The sequence below is a fragment of the Sturnira hondurensis genome, unplaced genomic scaffold, assembly GCF_014824575.4.
Source record: "Sturnira hondurensis isolate 20B ecotype Veracruz unplaced genomic scaffold, ASM1482457v3 Scaffold0020579, whole genome shotgun sequence".
NCBI classification, from domain to species: domain Eukaryota; kingdom Metazoa; phylum Chordata; class Mammalia; order Chiroptera; family Phyllostomidae; genus Sturnira; species Sturnira hondurensis.
The window spans coordinates 3,353,714-3,377,968 of NW_028093210.1; the positions used below are offsets into that span (position 1 = coordinate 3,353,714).

At 58.3% G+C, this 24,255-nt stretch overlaps 2 protein-coding genes across 6 annotated transcripts in view; one reads left to right on the plus strand and one right to left on the minus strand.

Annotated features, from left to right (window-relative positions):
- The window catches only part of CORO7 (coronin 7), a 72,946-nt gene that overhangs the window by 21,569 nt on the left and 27,122 nt on the right, over nucleotides 1-24,255 (minus strand). For all 5 annotated transcript variants that reach the window (XR_005064129.1, XR_005064131.1, XR_005064130.1 and 2 more), the window contains 12 exons: nucleotides 4,306-4,360; nucleotides 3,707-3,764; nucleotides 3,410-3,555; nucleotides 3,238-3,330; nucleotides 2,945-3,076; nucleotides 2,351-2,477; nucleotides 1,792-1,967; nucleotides 959-1,067; nucleotides 763-849; nucleotides 540-682; nucleotides 362-466; nucleotides 190-275 (listed from right to left, as the gene is read on the minus strand). Coding sequence is in view for 2 of the 5 variants with exons in the window: in XM_037029843.1 (XP_036885738.1) it covers nucleotides 190-275; nucleotides 362-466; nucleotides 540-682; nucleotides 763-849; nucleotides 959-1,067; nucleotides 1,792-1,967; nucleotides 2,351-2,477; nucleotides 2,945-3,076; nucleotides 3,238-3,330; nucleotides 3,410-3,555; nucleotides 3,707-3,764; nucleotides 4,306-4,360 (1,317 nt within the window). In the remaining 3 variants the exon portion in view is untranslated. The remainder of the gene's footprint in view (nucleotides 1-189; nucleotides 276-361; nucleotides 467-539; nucleotides 683-762; nucleotides 850-958; nucleotides 1,068-1,791; nucleotides 1,968-2,350; nucleotides 2,478-2,944; nucleotides 3,077-3,237; nucleotides 3,331-3,409; nucleotides 3,556-3,706; nucleotides 3,765-4,305; nucleotides 4,361-24,255) is intronic.
- Nucleotides 9,719-21,588, plus strand: VASN (vasorin). The gene is made up of 2 exons (XM_037029849.1): nucleotides 9,719-9,854; nucleotides 18,464-21,588. The coding sequence occupies exon 2, from the start codon at nucleotides 18,474-18,476 to the stop codon at nucleotides 20,481-20,483; it is 2,010 nt and encodes a 669-aa protein (XP_036885744.1). The 5' UTR covers nucleotides 9,719-9,854; nucleotides 18,464-18,473; the 3' UTR covers nucleotides 20,484-21,588.

Sequence of the window (24,255 nt, forward strand, 5' to 3'; positions counted from 1 at the left end):
AGCTTTCATGCCTCTGGGCCCCCAGTTGACTCCCTCCCTCCCTCCTACCCATCCATCCATCCATCCATCCATCCAATAAGTGATGCATGAAGACAGCTTCTGCATGCCTAACAGGTATATGTGTGTCTGGGGAAGGGGGACACAAGGGGGACATCCTGAAGTCTGGGATGGGAGTTCCTGCATCCTTACCTATCAAAGCCAGATACCAGCAGACAGTGACCATCACACACCCAAACAATGCGGGCTCCACGGGTTCCCTCTGGCCCTGGGCCTTCCTGTTGGAATACAGCACTTGAGGTCCAGTCAGGCCTCTCAAAGGGCCAGAGGACTGCCCCCAGCCCATCTCGCCCATCTTGCTTACCTGCAGGGGCTCAGGGGTACTCCGAGGCTCATAGACCCGCAAGCGTCCATCCTTGCAGACAGTGGCCAGCTGCTGCCCATTGGGACTCCAGGCCAAGCCAAATATCTGGGGGCAGGTGGAGAGATGAGAGGTGGCCTCTTGCCCTGTGGCTGGGCACTTGCCCCCAAAGCTATCCTACCTGGTCCTGGTGGCCCATCAGCCTCAACCGCTCGACTCTAGCCTGAAGGTCCCAGATTCGAATGGTAAGGTCATAGGAAGAGGAGGCTAGCAGGTCAGCTGCCAGCGGGTGGAAGCACAGAGAGTAGATCTTTTCTGTGTGGCCTGGAGATGAGGCATGGGGTGAAGCTGTAAGCTCCTCAGGAGTCACTGCTTGCCCCCTCCCTGACCAGGGCCCACCTGACCTGTAAGCACCGCCTCTGGTGTGGTGAGCACCTCCTCCAGGCCATCTGGGGGCACCCGCCACAAACGAATTCTGGCATCCTCCCCAGCTGCAGAGAGCAAGGGCTCATCACTGCTGGGCACAAGACACCTAGACTCTCCCTGCTCCCATTCAAGACTCGAGGACCTTCCCCCAAGCCCAGTGCCCAGACTCCTTACCCACAGCAAGGCGGTGGGGGTCAAAGGGGTCCCAGGCCAGATCAGTCACAGCTGTCCCATTCTGAAGCGTGGGCAGTGCTGTGTCAGGCAGGCGGCCGGGCTTCTGCAGCTGTGGGAGGTGCCCCCACCCCGAGTCTCATTAGTAACAGGCAGAGCTGCAAGGCAAGCAGCATGTCTGCCCTCTGCCCCGCCCATAGCTGGTGCTCCACTGCTGGGTGACCCAAGCTCTCTGCCTCAGCCACCTCATGTTCTGAGCCTTAAATGCCAACCATGAGGCCCCAGAAAGTGAAGGGGGTGATAAGTATAGAGTGGTGGAAAGAGCTCCAGCTTGGGGCTCAGGTGGTCTGGGTTCAAACCCCCATTTCCACCACTTACACAGCTGTGTGATCCTGCTGGTCACTAAACCTCTCTGTGCCTCAATGCTCTCATCTGTGATATGGGGATAAGAGTGGTACCCCTACATGGGGCAGCTGGAAGGATTAAGGAGGATGATGGGTGGATGCCTAGCACATGGTTTGTGCTCAGAGAATGCAGGCTGGTACTCTAGCTGGTGTGGCTCAGTGGATTGAGGTCTGGTCTGCAAACCAGGGTCACTGGTTCAACTCCCAGTCATGGCACATGCCTCGGTTTCAGGCCAGTCCCCACTAGGGGGCGCCTGAGAGGTAACCACACATTGAGGCTTCCCTTCCTTTCTTTCTTCTCCTATGCCCTCTGTCTAAAAACTAAATAAAATCTTTAAATAAATAAAATCTTTTTAAAAATGGTGTAGGTACCCATTGCCTTTGGTGTCCTGCAGGGGCTTGGGGGAAGCTGCAGTAGGGTGAGGCCCTTACCTCAAGCACAGCCACCTGCCCACCACTGCTGAGCAGGGGCACGGCCACACGCAGATGGTTGGCACAGAAGCCGTCACTCTCACCAGGCGTGGTGAGGTTGAGCCCCTTGAGGTTGGTGATGTGGCTGTCTCGGTGTAGGACAGTGCCCTGAGCATGGCGGAATTTGGAACTGGGGCCTGGCAGGTGGCAGGGACACAAAGCCTTGTGAGGATGCCCTGCCTGCCCACCCTCCGCCTGCACTGCCCTGCAGGAGAACCCCAGGCCAGCCCTGGTCCTGGCTGTCTGCTCCCCTCACTACAGGGTCACGCAGGGCATATGCCCAGGCCCAGACCTCTGCTGGTCCAGTCGATACAACCTGCCCAGAATGACGCCTGGGAATGAAACTTGAGGTATCTCAATGGAAGCCGAGGGCTCCAGGGAACATCCAAGCTGCCCTCTTCCAGATGAGACTGACTTTCTACCATAGAACATGTGACTCCATCAGGAGGGGAGACAGGGCTGGGGTACAGAGGATGGGCTGGGGTGAAAGGGTTAGCTTCCCTCATTACTACCCACTTACCCAGGAGGCTCTGCAGTGACCTCTGGCTGGGGCTGGTACCGATGCCACTAGTGCTGGAGAGCGAGGGCCCCAGGCTGGATGGCGTGGAGGGTGAGATCAGAGAGCTGGGAGGGGAGGAGAAGCCCTCCTGGGGGCAAAGCACCTGGGGTCAGCCACAGGCCCCTGGGTGTGTTGGCCAAAGAGGGAGGATGCTGGGATCACAACTCTGGGCTCCTCCTCCTAGGCTGTGGGAAGCTGAGCTGGGCATCAAGCCCCACTCTGGGATGTGGGGAAGGAGCATGACTGCAGACGCTGACAGGGGCTGGGGTAATGCGGGGATGAAGTGGTCGTCAGACTGTGGGGACAGCAGATGGCGGCAATTGCTGGCTCCCAGCATTTGCGGGCAAGTGGGCCAAGGGTGGTTAAGATCTGCCATTATTTCAAGAAAAGCCAGACATCTAGATCTTATGTGACAGTCTCACTTTCTACTCAATGTTCAATTTAGAGAACACTGTGAGGCTCTTCCTGTCTTTTATGCCTGACAGCTAGAAAAGGTTCAATAGACCATCAGGGCTCCCACTGTGGTGTTGAGAGACAGGCAGCCCTGCCACTCACACTGGGGTCCTTGTCGCCTGTGGGTGGCTCCGCAGGCTGGGCTGCATCAGGGGAGGGCTCTGCAGGGGGCACCAGGCTGGAAGTGAAGCTGGGGTGAGGTTGCTGAGCTGGGTTGAGGCTGACCCTCTGCACCTGTGGGAAGAGGCAGCAGTTAAGGTGTGGGAAGGTATGGGGGACATGCGGCAGCTGAGTTAGTGCACAGCTAGGCTGTGAGACCACACATGGGACTGCTGTCAGAGGGGCTTCCAGGGGCTAGTGGAGACCAAGAGTGGCCAGCCAGGCCTTAGTCCTACCTGCCGGTTGCTTCCAGTCCACCAGTTGTGGGGTTCAGAGGCTGGCACACAGCCTGCAGTGTCAGGGAACAGGTCCTCGTAGAACTCCACAGCCTGGTGACAAATAGGCAGGTAGCCAGTAAGGCATGAATCCCCCAGGCCTTCCCAGCCCCTCACCCAGGCCCTCCCTCACCTTGCGGGGTACATGGTAGCTGATGGGCATGATGGCTGTGTCACTCAGCTGAAGGACTCGGAGCACCTCACAGCCCATGACAGCCAGTGCCCTCCGGGGCACAAGGGTGGCTCCCCGAAGCACACTCTCCAGGAGGCACTGGGTCACTGTTGGGGATACCAGGGGAGAACAGTCAGGGTGGTCAGGGAATGGGAGGGGAGGAAATAGGAGGAAAGGGAAGAAGAACTGGGGAGGAGAAAATCTCCCCCCAACAAAACAAAACAAAAAACACAGAAGGGGAGGGAAGGAAGAGCTTACCTGGGCTCAGTGCCAACTGCTGGGGGGCCACCTCATAGCAGTGCAGCTGGCTCCCGCCCTGAAACGAGCCCAGCCTGAACACCTGAGCTGGCCGGGCCCTGGTGGCCTGGGGCAGCCCCAGGTCCAGCACCGACTCTCCCTCCCGTTGTCTCCAGGGACTTGCACTACAGCTGTACGGGAGACAGCTACTGGGCACCGGTGCTCGGTGTGTGCTCGGCCACGAGCTGCGCCCTCGGTAGACTTTATCTTGCCTGTTCGTCATCAGAGTGTGTGCAGTAAGCACCAGGAATCCACACTTAGTATTTACAGTGACTGCTGTGTGCTAACACTGCTCTGTTTTCCGCCTGTCCTCACGAAGCTGACATTTGTGGATGGAGACTCGGAGGCCTGGACCCTGACAGGAGGCACTGGTGGAGCCTGGGCTGCACTGTTCTAGTCCCTGCTTTCTGCAGGTGGTAACATCCTGCACTCCCCACTCTCCCAGCTGTCTGCTTAGGTCAAAGGTCAGGGCCAGGCCTGGCAAGTGAAGGCATTAGCCCCTGGGGGCCTGATGTGGGTGGACATGGGTAGGTGGTGGGTGGTTCCAGCTTCTCCCTCACCTTTCCTGCCAGAACCAGGAGCCCGGAGTCTGGGTCCAGCAGGGGCATCAGAGGCCTGGGGGAGAGAAAGCTGATCAGAAGGTGAAGCCAACCACCAGTGGGCAAAGGCAGTAAAAAGTCTATGAGCCTTGTGGCCTCAGATAAGAGATCAGGCCGCGCATCACAGTGGTTGGGAGGGATGTGGGCCCTCCAGCTGCATCCAGGTCCCCCAGGACCTCCGTTCTTTTCTCGGATCTTCAATTTGCCTACCTCCTTCACTTAGGATCTACGCTGGGCCCTGGGCACAGGGGGGCCATCCCCTCTCTTTGTACCTCAGCCCCAATCTCACCCCAGGCAGACCCCCCCACACGGACCCCCAGTCTGGTCCTGGTCCCACCTTAGCCAGCTTAGCTGTCAGGCCAGTATTACTGGGGCAGGTGAGAAGGTGCTGGATGGGGGGGTCCCCTCCATCCCTATCCAGTGCCGTCAGGTGGGTGCTACAGGTCTGTACTAGGGTTTGGGGGCCATCTTCTTCTTCTTCTTTTTAAATTATTTTTATTTATTTAGAGAGAGAGGAAGGGAAGGAGAAAGAGAGGGACAAAAACATCACTGTGTGGTTGCCTCTCGCTTTGCCCCAACTGGGGACATGGCCTGCAACCCAGGCATGTGCCCTGACTGGGAATCAAACTGGCGACCCTTTGGTTCACAGGCATGCACTCAATCCACGGGGCCAAACCAGCCAGGGCTGGGGGCCATCTTCTTAATCAACCCAGTTTCCTGGGGCCTTGGTGACATCTTGGAGACACAGACCCCACCCCAGCACCAACCTGGAGCCCCTCTGCACAAGACTAAGCCATGGGCCAGAGTAGGGCCTCCTTTGCTGCCAAGCTTCCCTGTCCCACTTCCCAAAGCAGGCCTGGGGAGGGGTGGTGGCCAGGAACATGGAGGGCAGGCTGGAGGCCCCCAGCACCCCTTCTACTCTGCACCCACCTGGTCTCGGACAAGGGCCTGCTGTTGCTGGGAGATTTATGATGCCTCCCCCAGGCCCTGTAGAGGCCCCTTGCAACCCCCAGCCCTGTAAGTGCTGCCTTCCAGCTCATGGTCTCAGGGGAAGGGGGCCCAGGAGAACTCTGGCAGGTGCCTTCACCCATTTGCTCCTTAAAAAAATTTTTTTAAAGATTTTATTTATTTATCTTTAGAGGGGAAGGGAAGGAGAGAAGGAGAGAAATATCAATGTATGGTTGCCTCTCATGATTCCCCCGCTGGGAACTGGCCTGCAACCCAGGCATGTGCCCTGACTGGGAATCGAACCGCGATTGTGTGGTTCGCAGGCCCGAGCTCAATCCACTGAGCTATGCCAGCCAGGGCTTTCCTTTAAAAAATTTTTTAAATTTATTTTTAGAGAGAAGGGAAGGGAGGGAGAAAGAGAGGGAGAGAAGTATCAATGTATGAGAGAAACATTGATTGGTTGCCTCTTAGCACACTCCCAAGCAGGAACCCAGCCCGCAATCCAGGCACGTGCCCCAGCCAGGAATTGAACCTGGGAATCCTTGGTCTGCAGGACAACGTCCAACCCACTGGGCCATACCAGTCAGGACCATCCATTTGTTTCTTGCTTCTGGTCTTGGTCTTATGTCCCCAGGGACCCACAGGCCTGGATCACTACTTTGACACTTATTCCCACACAGAACCCCATCCTCACTTTGGTCCCAGTGGTCAGAGGTCATCCAGCTGTGGCGGCTGCCTCCATCCCTCACCCAGGCAACAAACGACCCAGCCCTCTCTTCACCTGCCTATCCACCCCTCCCAGCCAGCTTCCCAAAGCTTGTCTGCTGCCGACTTCCCCCTACCTTGCTAGGAACTACAGAGTAAGGTGAGAAGTTGGGTGGGGCCATGGGTGCCTCCACAGCTTCCTGGAGGGCACTGGGCTGGTCACCTGTGAGTAACACAGCCTCTACTTACTTCAGGCCAGAGAGGGTGAGCTGGGCTCAGAACTGCCTTGCTTGGACTGGTCTGACCACTGCCTGCCTTGTGGGTGGGGAAAGCAGGAGGGACAAAGTGAATGTGTGGCCCTGGGTGCCCCACCACACTGATGCTGGCTCCAGAGAGGCTGGACACAGGTTCCTTCAGCAACTGTAACAGGGCTTTCACTAAATCCATTCATTCCTTAGGCAGGCTGGTCTGTGCCTGGCCCTTGACTCAGTCTACAGGTATGACTGGAGGTGGATGCACAAGACCCCACCTCTGACCTCAAGGAGCTTCCAACCTGGAGAGGCAGACACAGTTAAACACGTGAAGGAGAAGTTCTCTGAGGACACATGACAGAGGGCAGAGGACATAGTCCACGTGCAGGGGAAAGAGTTCTGGGCAGAAAGAGCAGCATGAGCAAAGGGCCTGTGGTAGATGGATACATGGCCTGGACAATGAGGATGAGGGGCTGAGGTTGGGACGGGAAGGGTAGAGGCAAGACAGGGTAGGGACTGGTAAATCAGGAGGAGTGTTCTGCCTCCATTGAACAAGAAATGAAAAGCTGATGGCACATCTTAATTGAACAGGGATAGGAGCAGATGTACGCTGAGCAGAAATCACCATGTGGAGATGGGTGGGAGGAGTGGAAAGAAAAGGTGATGGGTTCAGGGCAGAGTGTGAAAGCAAATGGGCTGGAGGCTCCTGCTGCCTTGGTGAGAACTGGTGGGACTGTGGGTTCCACCACAGCATCAGTGGCTCACCTGTGCTTTAAGCCACTCTGCTTAAGGGGTTTGACCTGGCCTCCCTGTACCCCCATCCCGTCAGTCCCAGCTGGCTGGCCTACTGACTCAGGTGCTGCGGGTACGGGGGCAGGAAGTCACAGAGGGCAGGGCTGGCTCCTCTGACAGGTCAAGCCTGTCTTCCTTGCCTCAGGCAGAGCTATCTGGGGAACTCAGTCAGGCAGGAGCACCTGCCTGCCAAAGCACTGGCACAGGAAATAGGGTCATGGCACCAGCCCCACGGGCTGGCCAACAGCTAGCACGGGCCTGACCTCAGGCCTTACAAAGAGAGCCAAGCTGGGGTCTGGGTCTGGAATGTAGAACATGGCCCCAGCTTGGCAGAGGGCCAGAGGTGGTGAGAGCTGGTTCAGGCACCCGCTGCCATGGCACAGGGGCCTGCTGCTGATAAGAGCTCTGACCCAGGTTCAATCTAGAGTCCAGATGTGGCCCCTAACCCTGAGCCCTGGTTCCAGAAGATGCAGAATGATGGTGGTGCAGAGTGGATCACATAGGGGAGGGGTCAGCCTCTGATAATTCCACCAGCTCTCCCAACATTCCTGCAATTAGCACAGAAATACTGGGGTGTGATGGCTAGGAAAAGGGCAGCTTCCATAGTCCTCTGGTCCTCCCCACCGATCTAGACATCGAGGCACTGCCACTGGTCCAAATCAGTCCAGGTCCCTTGGATCTGCCTCTGTCACCCAAGCTGGGCAGTGGGGATCCCCTTGGACCAAGCTGCGCCTCACACTCTTTAGCCCCTGACCTCAAAGAGGCTCCAGGTAACCAGGTTCTAAAGGGAGGTCGTGTCTTAAAACCATATGAGGAAAGGGTGGACAAACTGGGGAGCAGTCTGGAAGCTGCCCTTGAACCTCTGGGGGGGTGATAGCATGGCCTGAGTCCAAGGTGCAAGATCAGGGCAGGGAATGGACCATTTAGGCAGGTGGGGTCGCTCCGTCATGGAGAACTGGCTACAGTACTGAGAGGCTTCAGAGCCTGTCAGGAAGACCTCCTCTTAGGATGAAGTCAGGCTGGTCTTCAGAGCAACCCCTCCTTTCTACAGTATCTGAGGACACTCCTGAGGGCATTAGGATCCAAGGGCAGAATTACAGAGACCATCTGATCACAGCCACATGGTACTGACTGCAAACTCAAATGCTTCAGGAAACTGAGTGAGTAAAGCTGCCTCGTGTGAGACAACTGAAGTGGTGGGGACTAGGGTGACCTGTGAGCCTGAGGCTTGGTCAAAGCGGGGGCACTTGGCTCCAGCTGAGAGTTCCTGTTCAAAGCAGGCTGGGAAGTCCCATTCTAATGTGAAACCACCGGATTTTTAATGTTTGCAATGGCATCAAGTTTTAAAAAGTCCCACACAGGCCAAATGAAACACAACTAAGTACCAACTCTGGACCAGAATCAGAGGTTTGTACATCATGCTACACGCACACAAACACCAGGATGTGCATGGGGCGCAGGTATGGGAGAGGCCATGAGGAGGCTAGGAGCTGAGACAGTAAGTCTGGTAGGTAAGTGCTTCACTGAACCCTGCTTAGCTCATTAGCAGCCGGACATGGAGCCAGGAGGCTGTCCTGACTTCTGGAGGTTATCAAATCCTCCAAAGAACGCCTCCGCCCCACTCACACACTGGTGTGGCCTAACTTCATGGCACAAGCCCTTGGGCCCACTGAGACTCAAGCTGGCCCAGGCAAAGGCCCTGGCTGCAGGCCAGGTTAGGAGAGGAGGGACGAGTGTCCCGGGCCCTCTAGAACTCAGGAGCTGAGCTGGGTCCCAAAGCTCTGAGGCATGCCTTGACCACAAACATGGAGGGGGAGGAGGGCAGAGCCTTTTCCTGGAATCCTCCAAGGCAGGGGATTTTTGTGGACTAGTCCAGTCCCTGGCACTCATCCCTCTGGCCCCTTCAAGGGCCACTGTCAGCTGCACCCAGGCCCCGCCCACTGATATTAAAGCCCAACATCCTGCCCCATCCCAGTCCCCCACCGCCACACACACACTCTGGCTTTGGAGCTGTCTGTAACTGTGAAGCTGTCACTGACATGGGAGAAGTGGTCCAGAGATGCTCACAGCCCTGAAACCTGCTGGGCTAAAAGGAGCCCAGAATTCAGACTTGGCAGGAAGAGTTTTGTATGAGGGAGGCCCTCAGAAAGGCTCAGCAGAGCCTGCCCAGCAGTTTTTGAAGTTGGGATTACCTACCAACAATAGCACATTGAGAGATTTCACCTAAAAAAAAAAAAAATCCGGATTTCCAGTTTCTCTTGAAAAGTCCAAAGCTCCGGCAGGCTGAGGCAGGTCATGGGGGCTGAATCCTTACATCAGCCCCCACTCCCTTCCTCTCCTGCTTTTCCAGGTCTGCACAAGCTCTAGGGTCTGCTCCGTGAATTTACGTCACCTGTCTCTGGTGTGTCACAAGAATCCGGGCTTGAGATTCCATCTTACTCAAATTTTTGCTTTCTACACGAAAATCAGGGACCTGCTCAGAGTCATAAGGCAAACAAGTGGTAGATCCACCTGGGGTGTCGGGACGTGTGGGGCGAGGACGCCCAGCCAAATGACCCAACAGCGGAGAGGTGAGGCGGCAGTCCTTTGGCCCGCTGCGCCCTGACCAATAGGGAGCGACCCCGCCCCGCTGGCGGCCACAGCCCCTCCCCCCTGCCTTAAAGGAACGACCCGCCTCCAGCTAGCTGACTCCGCGGCCCTCGGTGGGGGTACGCGGACGCAGCTTGCTCAGGAACCAGGAGCACTCTGGTCTGGCCAGCGGGGGAAGGACAGACGCTGCGGCCCACCCCACCTGGCTCCCGCCGCCGCTGTCCGGTGAGTGCTGAGCTGGGGGGCTGAGGACTGGAATTGAGGAGCACCACTGAGAAGGGTTATGCACATGCGCCAATCATGCGAGGAGAGCCCCCACCCCCGCGCTCGCACACACACACATACATACACGGACTCCGAGTGGGCATGTGTCCTCAGCCCCGCACCATCACCTGGGTCGACCCGGGAGCGGACAGTCCCGTGGACGGGTGCGTGCGCTGGTATGTGTACATGGCTCACTGGCGGGCGGGCCCACGGAGCAGACAAAATAAACACCTCCCCCCCCCCCTTCGCTTCCTCCTCCCACGGCAGGGCCCTCTGGCATGACCAGTTTTATGAATTAAACCCCTTTGAGGGAATGGCCATGCCATCCGTCTTGGGTCACTTTTACCTCCTCAAGTGGGAGCAGTCTGGTTCTGGAGGCTCCCGTGTCCCTGTGCAGATTGGCTCCTTGGGGTCCTAAGGGCCCTTGTCACTCAGGACAGAGCTGGGGTAGGGGGTGCACAGGCATGCAGGCCCTGGGGAAGTGTAATCCGGGGGCTGGAAGGTACTAATGCACCATTCCACACCCCTTCCCCACCCCTCTCATCTCTGGTCTTTACTGCCACACTTTAGACAGTGGCTGACTAGGGCCAAGGTATTAGTGTGCTTCATCTCTATCTCTGCCAGAAGGGGCTTTGCTTGGGTTATGAACCCAACAGCCTTAAGCCAGCCTAGCCCTTTGTGTCCAGGGCTGGCAGCGCTGGGGCCTGAGGGCTGCTGAGGTCCCTCTGTGGTCACTGGCAGATCAGCAGATTGTGCCAACCATTCCTTAAACATTACCACACCAAGGTCACTGACCACTTCACCCCCTGGGGTCTAGGAATGGAGTCTGCAAGGTGGGAAGGATGTGGAGAAGAGACAACAGTCCCAGTGTCCCCCTGCTTACCGGGGAGGCTTTGGAGAGAAACACCCGGATCCACTGCCCCCTCCCCAGGCCAAGAGCTCCTGGAGCTGGGGGACAGGACTGAATCTCAAAGGTCCTCTCCCAGGGCATGAAGGGATGGCTGGGCCAGTACCCACTGAGTAGGGTCCCTTCAGGCTGGTCCAGTAGGCAGTGAAGTCCATTTAGGACCCAGCTGTTGGCAAGGCCCAATAGCACTAAGGCAAGTGGGACTGGGGGGGATGGGAGAGCAGTCCCCTGAGTTTGCTGTCTTCTCCCTGGGGAATCAGGCCCCAGAGCTTCTGTAAACAGAGTGTCAGAGGCAGGAAGAGGGCTCTGGTAATGAGCAGCCCAGCTGGATTCTCTCCAGACCATTATTTGGCCTCTCTTAGGCCCAGGGAAGGACAAAGATGCTCATGCCAGGCTGGGGGCCTGGCATAGCCTGTCCCCACCTCCCTGGCTTCATGTGGCTGCATACAGAAACAGCTACCCTGGAACCTGTGGGTCCAGAGAGTCAGATGAGATCAGCAGGGGCTGGTGTTCCAGGGTATTTGCTGGAATGGTACTACTCTCTAGACTGGAAATGGGGAGGAGGGAGTCAACAGGAGAAGACCCTTAGACATTTTCCAGACCTCTGCTTTCACCAGGAAGGCCCTCCTGGCAGGCAGCCCCGGTGCCAGGGAGATGCCTTGGGCAGCAGATGGGTCCACAGTTTCTGGCTCCCACTCCCCCACTAACAGCCCTGGGGCAGTAGCTGGGACAAGTCCTAGATAAAGAGAGTTGAGTCCTTATGGGGGCTTGTAAGTGGACCCCATCCCTGGAGTAGGCAGCTCCTGGGGACAGGCAAGTGAAATCCAGCTGTGCCCAGAAGGCAGCTCCCACCTAGCAGGCCAGCCAGTCAGTACCCTCTGGTGGCCAGAGAGAAGGCTGGGTGAGCCTCTGCTCACAGAAGCATCTCTTGGCAAGCCCTGAGCTCATGGGAGGGGCAGCGATGCCACCTAAATGGGTTAGACCCCTTCCAGCGCCCCCCTCAGCTCTCCTTAGAGTCTCCTCCCTGGGCTGGAAAGCCCAGAGCTCTGTCTGCACTGCCAAGAAACCCAGCTCCCCTCACTGCTGTGGAATTTGTGAGTTCTTGGAGAAGGGGGAGGGTATGAGTGAGAAGACAGCCCACTGGGCGTATTTCTGGCGTGGGCGTGTGTCTGTGTGCGCGTGACTGGAACAGGGCTATGTTTGGGGGTGGGTAGGGGTGCTGCGGGAGTCTGCATGCACCACGGGCGGGCGCGGGCTCAGCCTTCTTCCTTTTATCGGTTTCCACATTCCAGAGCCAGCCGGATTGCTTTCCTTTAGCTGGCTGGGCCGCCTGGCTGGCCAGGCCTGTAGGCCTCCCCCGCTTTTCCTCATTCCACTTTCCTGGGTATGAGGCTGGAGCAGACTCCTCTAGACCACCTCAGGTTTAGGGGGTGGGGGCAGGGAAGAAGCAAGTTCTTCTCCAAGGTTGGGGAAGGCCCCCCCACCGGTCTCCTCCAGGGAAATGCAATAAGGCTCTGACATTCCTCTGAGGCTGCCTGAGAGATTTAATTAAGGAGGGAGGAGAGGGCTGGCCAGCACTGAGAAGGGGCTGGGGCTGGGGCGGTCACTGGGGCCTGGCTAGGCAGCAGTGAAAAGTGAAAAGGGTAGGGCAGGGGCAGGGTGGTGGCCCCCCATGTCAATCCCACCTGCCCACTGATCAGCTCACAGATCCCAGGAAGGGCCACTTCTGCCACAGGGTCCCCTAGATCCCTGGGCATGATGAGCATGAGAAGGGCGAGACCTCCTCTGGGGCCACTTCCTTCTTAGGCCCTGTGTAGTCCCCAGACAGCCTGGGCCCAGCTGACCTGGGGCTGGTGGCCTCCCTTGGTGACTAAGGCCTTCCTCTGGCAAATTCAGGGTTAATTGCAGGGTTAGGACCTTACTTGATGGGTGCGTGGCCCTGGGTGGAAACAGGGCGGTGAGGAGGCCGTGTCTGAGCCCAGCCCTGGTGGCATCACACCTGCGCGTGCCGACAGTGGCATCTGGACTGGCCCATTTCTATTTGGGCCACAGCTACCACACGGCTCCCGGGGAAGCCGGTGTCTTCTCCCAACAAAGTGGCACCTCTCCCAACTGAGATGGCACATCCCACTGCCCCAGGGGCCGACTTGAGCTGTGCATCGGCCCTAGTCACTGATCTTCCTGCCCTGAGCTGACAGGTCTGGTGGCTCCCAAGTCACCCACAGTTGCCACGGGAGGTCCCCGCCTGTGGCCTGGCAGACTCCTGCTCGTCTCCTACACTGCTCAGGGATATTCCCCTTACTGGGAGAAATAAGCTGATGTCCACACTGTCCCCTTTGCAGCCTCCTGTCCCAGGGTCTGAGACCTAGCTGAAGGGGAGACTCACCCAAGGAGCTTCTCCAAAACACGGCTCTGCCAGGCCTCAGGGACTTCCCAACACTGCCAGGGTGATCCTGATACCTAGCTGAGGTTGAGAAGCCCCTGGGGTTCCAGGTGGGAGATGGAAGCTCAGAAAGGGAAAGGAACTGGATGGGGCCACAAACTGAGTTTCAGGGTCTTATCTGTAGAATGAGCAGAGCCAGGTGGAGGGGTGGATGGGGTGAGGCAGAGAGGCCGAGATGGGCAGGGCTCTAGCCCCCACATGGAGAGAGGGCCATTTCTGAGGAACTCGAGGCTTTGCCATCTTGGCCCCTTCCATGAGGGCCCAGGAGGGAGACGCCAAACTCTCTGCCCTGCTGGGCCAGGGGCTGCTTTGTCCCAGGGATGGGGAGGCGGGCGGACCCAACCTGGGCCCTGAGCCGCCTCAGACACGTCAGCGAAACTGGAGCCAGCTGTCCTGGCTGCCGGCACGGTCCCGCCTGTCTGAGGGGTTGGCAGACTCCTGGGCTGGGCTGCTGCCAATCCTGGCCAGCAGTGCTCAGCTCGGGCGGGCCAACACTGGGAGCCAGAGGCCCAGGGTCCCAGGGTCAGGCCTGGGGTACCAGATCCCTGCACACACTCTGCAGCGTTGGGCAGAAGAGAGGGGTGTGCTGGCTTGTCCTTCCTCTGGAACAGTGAGATACTGCAGCCTCAGATGGGATTCGGTCACCCAAATGCCCAAGTTCCACCCACTTGCTGGCCCCTGCTTGACCCTGGGCTTTTGTGTGAGTGGGTGCCTCTGTGTGTGTCCCACACTTGGGAGTGGGTGGTGGCACTCTGGGTCTCCCTGAGAGCTGAGATGATGGATGTCCTTACTCACAGACCTCCTTGTGCTCTCTCCCCACCCTGAGGTCATATGCCGACAGGGGCTGCCCCCTCCAAAACTAAAGGCACCCCCCATCCTGCTGCTCTCCTACGTCCATAAGCAATGGTGCATGCTGGGGGGCAGTCTCTTCGTGGAGGCTTTACCCTCAGCCCAGGGGGCCTCCTGTCTGTGCTTAAAGGGATGCNATACTGCAGCCTCAGATGGGATTCGGTCACCCAAATGCCCAAGTTCCACCCACTTGCTGGCCCCTGCTTGACCCTGGGCTTTTGTGTGAGTGGGTGCCTCTGTGTGTGTCCCACACTTGGGAGTGGGTGGTGGCACTCTGGGTCTCCCTGAGAGCTGAGATGATGGATGTCCTTACTCACAGCCCTCCTTGTGCTCTCTCCCCACCCTGAGGTCATATGCCGACAGGGGCTGCCCCCTCCAAAACTAAAGGCACCCCCCATCCTGCTGCTCTCCTATGTCCATAAGCAATGGTGCATGCTGGGGGGCAGTCTCTTCGTGGAGGCTTTACCCTCAGCCCGGGGGGCCTCCTGTCTGTGCTTAAAGGGATGCAAAGCCCCTCACACACCATGGTGCCCTCCCCTGAGTGTGGGGAAGGCAGTGCTGGGGTTTTAAGGATTACACCCTCCCTCAAGTAGCCAGTGTTGACTGACCAGTCAGAATGTGCTCCAAGTACAAACTACTGGCCCCCAAAACCAGGCACTATTACTAGCCCCCTGACTTCGCAGATGGGAACTGAGATGAAGGCCCATGGCCAGGCTGCCACAAAGCCAGGCTGCAAACACAGGCAGTCAGATGACTCTAAAGCACCATCCCAGCAACTCTTTCTTAGAGTTTGGCAAGGCCAGCAGCAGAGCCCAGGCCTCTCTGCCTGCCGCCTCTTTCCACCAAACCACAGCAGGGCCAGGCCAAGGCGAGGCTGTGTCGAATCCAGGTGGTGAACAGATGCCCTGGACCCTGTTGCCCTCTTTCCACTACCACCCCCCAAATGTCAGTGCTGCCTCCAGAACTCTCCCCACACCCTTTGTAGAGAGAAAGGTCCCACCTCCCTGCCTTGGGTCAGTGGATCAGATATCAAAGCCCAGGCCCCTGGTCCTTCAGAGCTGCTGAAATTGTAACTGGCTGGGCAAGGGCAACTGTGACCCACCCCCCACCACTACCCTGAGACACCCCCATCCCCAATGCACGCGCGCGCACGCGCGCACGCACACACGCACACACCAGTGTGCACCCAGACAAGCAGAATCGCTTCCAGAACTTGTTAGAACTTCCCCCTTGAAAACAAACAGAACACTGGGTACTCAGAACAACTCTGGAGGTGAGGAAGGGCTGCTGAGAAACAGGCCCACAGGTAGGACAGGACTTGGGAAGCTATTTAGGGGCAGAACTTGGGTCCAANGCACGCGCGCGCACGCGCGCACGCACACACGCACACACCAGTGTGCACCCAGACAAGCAGAATCGCTTCCAGAACTTGTTAGAACTTCCCCCTTGAAAACAAACAGAACACTGGGTACTCAGAACAACTCTGGAGGTGAGGAAGGGCTGCTGAGAAACAGGCCCACAGGTAGGAAGGGACTTGGGAAGCTATTTAGGGGCAGAACTTGGGTCCAAATTCAGGCTTCAGTCTCCTACCACCAGATGGTTGTCGCCTGCCCCTCCAGTCAGTCTTGGCCCTCTAGGTCCCATCTGGGGGCTCTCTGATGTCTGATCTGGTCTTGGTGCCAGGCACGCTGTGGAGGAGCTATCAGCCCCCACTCATTTTCCAAAGCCCTAGTGCCAACTCTTTCCTGGGTGGTGGATCCAGGCTCAGGCAAAGCGCTCACCCCTGCCTCCTCGGGAGTGTAAAACGGATTAGCTGCTGGCTGTTCGCATCTCCCCAGCCCAGGATGCCAGTCACTCTTTTCCTGATGCAGCCTCTGCTCCCAGCCCCTCAGTGAGGCTGCTTACTCTGGGTCCGGACAGATCTGTAACAGTTGCTACCTCCCTCTCCAGGGATGACTTTGCTGAGTAAAGGGAGCAAAGGCCAGGGCCCAAGCTACTCCCCTCCTCAGTGAAGAACAGGGAGTGCCCCCCAGCAGTCCCCCCGTCTTGGGAGGTGTCTACTCTGAATGCCCGGGGGGACAGTTGAAGAAAACCTCGGCGCTAAGAGAGCTGAGAGAAGAAACCATTGTCCACACCTTACAGCTCTGAAACCCCTGGCCCAGGGTTGCCTGACTGGAGCACGAGCTAATCGTGATCTTATACAAGTCCTAGGGGAAGCCACCGTCATAGGGGTGGTCAGGCTGGCCACGTGTAGGGTCCCCTCCCACCCCGAGCCTGGCTGCTCCCTTCCTGACCCCAGACTGTTCTACCAGGAGAGCTGATTCAGGGGGAGGTGGCTCACCCCCCACGTGGATGAGGGGGTGGGGGATGCTTATAGCCCACATCTGGCGGCCAGGCCAAATCCGCTGACTTCTGAGTCAGTAAGGGTGGAGCAAGTCCTTGCAGGGGAGGAGGCTGGGTGGGGTGCATGGAGCCCCCTTGAGGTGGCGCTGGCAGGGCCAGGGGTGAATGAGGCAGCCAGGAGCCTAGAGAGCAGGGGAGGGGACACTGGTTAGGGGTCAGGGAAGGCCTCCCTGGCTAGTCTCTGAAAGGTGGTCATCAGTGTTAACTAGTGAGGGGCAGAAGCCAATGGCCCCCCTTCCCAGGCAGTGGGGACCCTGCAAAGGGGCAGGGCATAAGTGAGCCCAAACGGGGTGACAAGCTTTTACCTAGAACTGGCCTAAGACCACAGTGGCCTTGCCAGTGACTTGTCTAGTCCACCCCGGGACTGCCTGCCCCTTTCCCAACTCATCTTCCAGGAGCCCACTTTGTGGGGGAGGGGCAACCCAATGGGTAGCAGGGGGAGCAGAAGGCACTGTGTGGGAGAGACATGTTACCTGCCTTGGCCTGAGAGCTTGCCAGCATAGGGGAAGGGGAGGCTGAGTCCCAGCACAAAAGGCTCTTGTGTGAGCAGAGGTGCTTGGAAGGGAGGGGTGCTGGCCTCTCTGGGACTGTAAGGGCCCTGAGCATGGGGACTGCTGCTGGGGGTGTCCCCTGGGTTTCCCCTAGAAGCCTGAATGAAGGGGGCCCATGCTGTGGCCCCATCCTGTCTTGGGCAGGCCAACCTACAAGCTGGCGCCTGGAGTGGCTGGGGGAGCCACCGCCACCCTGGTAGGACGGGGCCCCATATCAGGCAGCAGGCCCAGCCACACCTGGACTTGCTTAAGGATCCAGGCTCTGGGTCAGATTTCGCGGCAGCGCAATGGCAGCACGTCATTGCACCTCCAGGAGCCCCCCTTTTTCTTTCTTCTGGGAGTGATGAGAATAGTTTCCACCTGGAATGGCTTCTGGGGGACTGTAAGGTGGCTGTGATGCTCAGTGGTGCTGGCACATGGGAAGGGCTGCGGCTGTGCCTCGGTGCCTGGCCCACTGCAGAACCCACACGATGGTAGGTGAAGGGATCTGGGCAGTGCTTCCAGGCCTGGCCCTGCCTCTGGGGACACCGTGCAGCAACGTCTCCAGCTGGAGCCCTAGGTCAGCCCAAGGAAGCTTGGACCCCCTTACCTCTAGTTCTAGTGCTGCTTGGGCTATGAAGACCAAGGTTCCCTCCCTCCACCCCCCCCCCCAGGGGGACACCTGCCAATTGCTCCAGCTCCTCTTGCTCCTGTCCCTAGGAACTTTGCCACAGGCCACATCCTGGCCAGCCTACGGCTCCTGTCCCGGGCAGGTCTGCCTTCCCAAGTGGAAAAACACTGATCCCGTCGTTTCCATGTGAGGCCTCCCTGCTGCGGCCTCTCCTCACCTGGAGGATGCAGAGCGCAGCGGCAGGGGCTGGTGGCCTGGGCGGCCAGCTTCTCTGCTTACACGCTGGGCTGACTGCCCACCAACCTCTCCCAGAAGCTGTGAGGAGGGGCTGCTAATCCGGAGCCACCGTTCTCCCTGCTTGCCTTCCACCTCAACAGAGTTTGGGGGTGGAGGGTTGGGGCAAGGGCACAGATCCTGATGCTTTTAACCACATGTTCTCTCTGAGCCAGAGAGGTGGGAAGGCTGGGGTAAGGTAAAGGTGGTAAGGTAAAGGTGTCCTTTGTGGTCAGTGAATGTCCTGTTCTGCATGCATTAACCCACTGAGCCCTGGTGAATAGTACAGGAAATATCAACTGATAGCATGACGAGGTCATATGACTGTTTCAAGTCACACAGCAAGGGAGTGATGGGGCTAGGACAGGAACTGGGCCCAGGCACTGGAGACCTGACTCATAACTACACTGTATCATTGAATTTGGGGGCAGGGAGTGGTAAAAGGGGCTTGCAATTCCTGTCTCCACCCTTCCTGGCATGACCGTTTCCTGGGCCCCTGACTCATGGTCTCCTATCTTTCCTCTTTGCTCCCAGGGACCAAAAGATGCACTCCAGGGTCCCCCTGTTCCTATTGCTGCTGCTGGCCCCAGGGCCTGGGGTGCAGGGCTGCCCATCTGGCTGCCAGTGCAACCAGCCGCACACAGTCTTCTGTACTGCCCGCCACGGGACCACGGTGCCCCGAGATGTGCCACCTGACACGGTGGGCTTATATGTCTTTGACAACGGCATCACCACGCTGGACACTGTCACCTTTGCCAGCCTGCCGAACCTGCAGCTCCTGGACTTGTCACAGAATCAGATCACCAGCCTGCCCAGCGGGGTGTTCCAGCCACTTGCCAACCTCAGTAATCTGGATCTCACCTCTAACAGGCTTCGAGAGATCACCAACGAGACCTTCCGCGGCCTGCGGCGCCTGGAGCGCCTGTACCTGGGCAAGAACCGCATCTACCACATCCAGCCTGGTGCCTTTGATGCACTGGACCACCTCCTGGAGCTCAAACTTCAAGACAATGAGCTTCGGGCACTGCCCCTGCTGCACCTCCCGAGCCTGCTGCTGTTAGACCTCAGCTATAACAGCCTCCTGGCCCTGGAGCCTGGCGCTCTGGACACCGCCAATGTGGAGGCACTGCGGCTGGCTGGCCTGGGTCTGCAGCAACTGGACGAGGGGCTCTTTGGCCGCCTGCGCAACCTGCATGACCTGGATGTGTCGGACAACCAGCTGGAGCGAGTGCCCCCTGCAGTCCGGGGCCTCCAGGGACTGACACGCCTGCGGCTGTCTGGCAACACCCGCATTGCCCAGCTGCAGCCCGAGGACCTGGCTGGCCTGGCAGCCCTACAGGAGCTGGACCTGAGCAATTTGAGCCTGCAGGCCTTGCCGCACGAGCTCTCAGGCCTCTTCCCCCGTCTGCGACTCCTGGCAGCTGCCCGCAACCCTTTCAACTGTGTGTGCTCCCTGAGCTGGTTCAGCCCTTGGGTGCGGGAGAACCGTGTGGCACTGGCCAGCCCGGAGGAGACGCGCTGTCACTTCCCACCCAAGAATGCTGGCCAGATGCTCCTGGACCTTGACTACGCCGACTTCGGCTGCCCAGCCACCACCACTACAGCTACAGTGCCCACCACAAGGTCCTCAGCATGGGAACCCACACCCGCATCTTCCAGCCCAGCCCCAACCTGGCAAAACCCCACGGAGCCTGCTGCCAAGTCCCCAAGCCTGCCACCTGCCACCCCACCCACCATGGGGCCTGATCCCCAGACCCAGGACTGCCCGGCGTCCATCTGCCTCAACGGGGGCACCTGCTATCTCGGGGCTCGGGGCCACCTAGCCTGCCTGTGCCCTGAAGGCTTCACTGGTCTGTACTGCGAGAGCCTGGCGAGGCAGGGTCTATGGCCCACCCCCGCCCCAGCCACTCTGAGGCCTCCTGGGCCCCTGCCCCTCAGAATCGAGACAGTAAGCCCTACTTCTCTGAAGGTAGGGCTGCAGCGCTACCTACAGGGCAGCACCGTGCAGCTCAAGAGCCTCCGCCTCACCTACCGTAACCTGTCAGGCCCCGACAAGCGGCCAGTGACACTGCGGCTGCCTGCCTCACTTGCTGAGTACACGGTCACTCAGCTTCGGCCCAATGCCACCTACTCCATCTGTGTCAGGCCCCTGGATGCTGGGTGGGTGCCTGAGGGTGAGGAGGCCTGTGGAGAAGCCCGCACACCCCTACCTGTCCGCTCCAACCATGCCCCTGTCACACAGGCCCGAGAGGGCAACCTGCCACTTCTCATTGCGCCTGCCCTGGCTGCCGTGCTCCTGGCTGTACTAGCCATCGTAGGGGCGGCCTACTTCGTGCGGCGGGGGCGGGCTGCAGCAGCTGCAGCTCAGGGCAAAGGGCAGGTGGGGCCTGGGCCCCTGGAGCTGGAGGGGGTTAAGGCCCCCTTAGAGCCAGGCCCCAAGGCAAGTGAGGGTGTTGGGGAGGCCCCACCTGGTGGGCCTGAGTGTGAGGTGCCACTCATGGGCTACCCAGGGCCTGGGCTCCAAGGGCCCCTTCCCACTAAGCCCTACATCTAAGTGGGAAGGATGGACCACTGGGCTGGGTCCTCAGCCCCGCTGAGACTGGCCGGCACCCTCTCGCTGCCAGACCAAGAAGTTCTCAGATCCATATGATGAGGACGACACACCAGGGCAGGGGCTGTGTGACTATAGCCAAGTCCCTGCCCCTCTGGACCTCGGTCTCTTCATCTAAGATGCTGGGACCCAGGTGAAGACCTCTAAGGACCCCCAGAGCCCAAGTGCCTCTGAGGATGGCATATGCCCTGTCCTCTGCAATGTGCAACCTCTGGGGTGGGCAGGGCAGGCGGGCTCTGCTGTGTGCTGGTAACACAGGCCTAGGGCCGCCCAGCTCCCAGCCCGAGGAGACTCGGGGGGTCAATGAAGGAAGCCCCCAGAAAGAGAGCAGAGGGAGAGCAGGGGTAAGGATGAGTGTGCATCCCAGCCCTGGCCCCAGGGAGTGAAGCAACAAAAGAAACTGGAAAGAAAGACGCTTTAGGAACAAGCTTTGCTTTTGTTTTTTAAAATATATTTATAAGAGATCCTTTCCCATTTATTCTGGGAAAATGTTTTTCAAACTCAGAGACAAAGACTTTGGTTTTTGTAAGAAAAATGATGATATGAAGGCTTTTTATAAGAAAAATAAAAGATAAAATAAAACGAGTGTTTTTCTGGCAGGGTCCCAGGGCCCTGGGAGGGAGGGGCTTCAGGGCGGGTGTAAAGGGACCACCCTCTCTGTGGGGAACTGAAGGTGCAGGACCCCACTCTGCAGTGGACACCAGGCCCTGGACAGCATACCCTGGGCGTGGGCGGGCTCCTGCTGAGGGCCACGGTGAGAAGGGCGGCATTCCCACAAGGCCCGCCCTGGGGCTGTGTCCACCCAGCCTCCCCTGCATGTGCAGCGCTGCCTCCCAGGGCATGAACAGGACAGTCGCTGGCGAGCTTCCAACCTCATGGGAGAACAGTTTGGAAAGCCTTCGCCTACCCAGGCTCAGGAACTGCAGTGCTCCTGTGAGGGGCTCATGGCAGATACACGCCAAGAGGGTCTCCAAGGATCCATTCTCAGGGATGGGTCTGACAGGCAGTCCACGCCTGCCTTCCTCTGTGGCGGGGGAGGGGGGGGGTGGTGCCTCGAGCTATGTCCTGCCAGGCCCCCGTGGATGATGCAGGACTAGGTGGCCCACACAGCCTGTTTGCCCTGTAGTCTCACTGCCCCTCTGCATGGGCTTTCTGTTCCAGCTACAGAGAAAGGGCCTTAGTTAAGGGCAGCACAGATCCTGAATGGCCAGAGCCCTCTGGTGAGTGGAGAGGCTGTTAGAGATTAGGGGCAGATGGCCCAGGAGCAGGAACAGAGATCTGAGTCTGGCCTGTGGAGACCTGGGAGCCCTGTGATGTGCCTTCACTGTCTGCAGTACAGATGTGTTTGGTTTTCTAGAACTGCAGAAGTGAGAGTGTTTTCCAGGAAGACCACTGGCAGGGGTAGGGGACCAGGGAAGGTGCTGAGGGCTTGGGAACAGTGATGGATACAGGGTACCTTTACCTAGTACCTTTTAGATGGAAGGGGAGGTGGACTCTGGGGCTGCAAAGAAGCCCTCCAGATGCTGGAGTGCCTGAAACCCTGTGCCTGTGCCCCCTCTGTGGGTCTCGGCCCCTGGCCCCTTGCCTCACCCTGGCAAAAAGGAGGCAGCCCAGTCAGGCCTGAGGAACAGGCCCTACGGCTTAGGGGCGTTGATGTCAGCGCCAAGTCAGGCCCCGCCACACAAAGCTCTGGATTCAATTAGTGGCTGCCGAGGGTTCTGGCATGAGAAGGGAGGAGGCTACCAGAGGGTTGTGGGGGCAGAAGGTGGTAGCAGTGGGCCCGGGTGGGGCCCCATGTTCCTAAGCCAGCAGCAGTGGCCCAGGTGGATTTCCTGTGGGCCTGGGTCTCATTACTGGAGCGGCCACACTGAGCCAGCACCCCCCTCCCAACCTCGGCAGCCCAGTCAAAGGAGCCATTGTGGGCTCACGGGCCGCTGCTGAACACGGTGGCTGCTGAATAAATGTTTTCCCTACAAAGCCAAACCTGGCCTCATGGGCCAGCAGAGTGTGGGTGGAACCTAAAGAAAGGAGGCTGGTGTGAGCCCTCCCAGAAAGGGCATCTGAGGTGTCCCACTAGATCAGGAGCTGGGGCATGAAGGAAGGGCCAGGGGCTGAGTAGGGGAGCTAAGCCAAGGTGCAGGGGGATCCTACCCAGGGGGATCCCGTGGCCCCAGGCCAGGACCAGGGATGGATGGGAAGAAATGCCAGTCCCCCATTTTTGGGTCCTTGCCACCCCAGGCCCTGTGCCACGTGGGCTTACACACATTCCCATTTCGTGCCCAACAACCTGTCTACAGGGAGACAGGCTGGGAGAGGTGAGACAGAAGCTTGCTCACAGCAGGTGGGGACGGGTCCCAACACCCACTCCCTAGCCCAGGAGCACATTTCGAGCGGGGGGTGGGGGGGGGGTGGGGGGGTGGGGCTTGGGTCTCCAAGAGAGAGGTGGGACCACTGTCTGCAAAAGCTAGTCAGGAGAGGAGAGGGCACCCTGTCTCCAAGGAACGTGCTAGGTGTGGGGTAGGTGGACCAAAAGGGGCCTACATACTAAACCTGAAAAACTCGGAGGAGGCCTGCATGATGGGCCTTGCAAACTCAGAGACCAAAAGTAACCACATAGGATAGTCTCACCATAAAAACTCCTAGCCAAAAGCCAAGCATGACAGTTAGTCACATCCTGTCTTTTTGCATCTTCGATAACATACCTTTGGGATGTCACAGTAATCTCCTTTTCCAGATCCCCCAGGGCACACCCACGGCACTAGAGCAGAGACCACGGAAGCTCACCGTTATCTTGTTCCCTGAATACCATCTCTGTGTGCTGTAAACGTTAACCACCCTGTACCCACCAATGCAAAAGAAGTGTGTCTCTCCGGTTTGCTCTTTATCCAATCTCAAGAGATTTCCTGCTTTGCTTTCTCCAGCCTCCCTAGTTTACCACCAATTAATTCCATGTAACCCCTTACTTCTCTTTTGATTGTAACACATAAAATAAGCTGTAAAATTGCCATTCTCCAGAGCATTTTCTCAATATGTTGAGATGTTGCTTCCTAGCAGTTGCCAGTTTGGCTCAAATAAACTCATAAAAATTCTCTACAAGTTTGGAGGTTTCTTAGCCAACGAACTCCATGTCTCTGGCCAATGGCTGGGCCATGGGTTGGGGGTCTGGCCAGAAGTGGACACCTCAGTGTCCAGAAGCAAGCCCAGTCCCAGCCTCCACCACGTACAGGCTTACTGCTGCCGTGATCTCGACAGAGGACCAACTTATCTGGCTTCACTGCCTCTTCAGTAACAGGGGGAAAAACATCCCTATCTGCCTGCGGCTCGGGCAGCTGACCCGTCACCTACCCTGGAAGCACCGAAACTGAGACAGGCAGCGTTCCCGTGTCTCCTGCGCAGAGCACAGGCTGCTCCTTCAGCACCAGGCCCTGCCAGAGCCCCTGACCGCCCCCACCCTCCACGGAGCAGGGAGCCTGGCACCGGGAAGTGTGAGACAGCGATCTGCAGAACTGCCACCTGAGTCTGGCTTTGCAGGTAGGACCTCAATGTCCTGCTCTTCCCATCATGACACGTCTCCTCTTAGTGAGGTGCATTCCACAAATGACAGGGATGTCAAAGAGGAAGGCTTAGGTGGGGGCCAAAACAGAGGTCCCCAGGAGGGTGGGGCCCTGGGTTCTCCCTGAGAGAGGAAGGGGAGGGCAGTGTACTTGACCCCTGG

Coding starts and splice junctions, on each gene's coding strand:
- VASN (XM_037029849.1), top strand. CDS start 18,474: ATGCACTCCAGGGTCCCCCTGTTCCTATTGCTGCTGCTGGCCCCAGGG.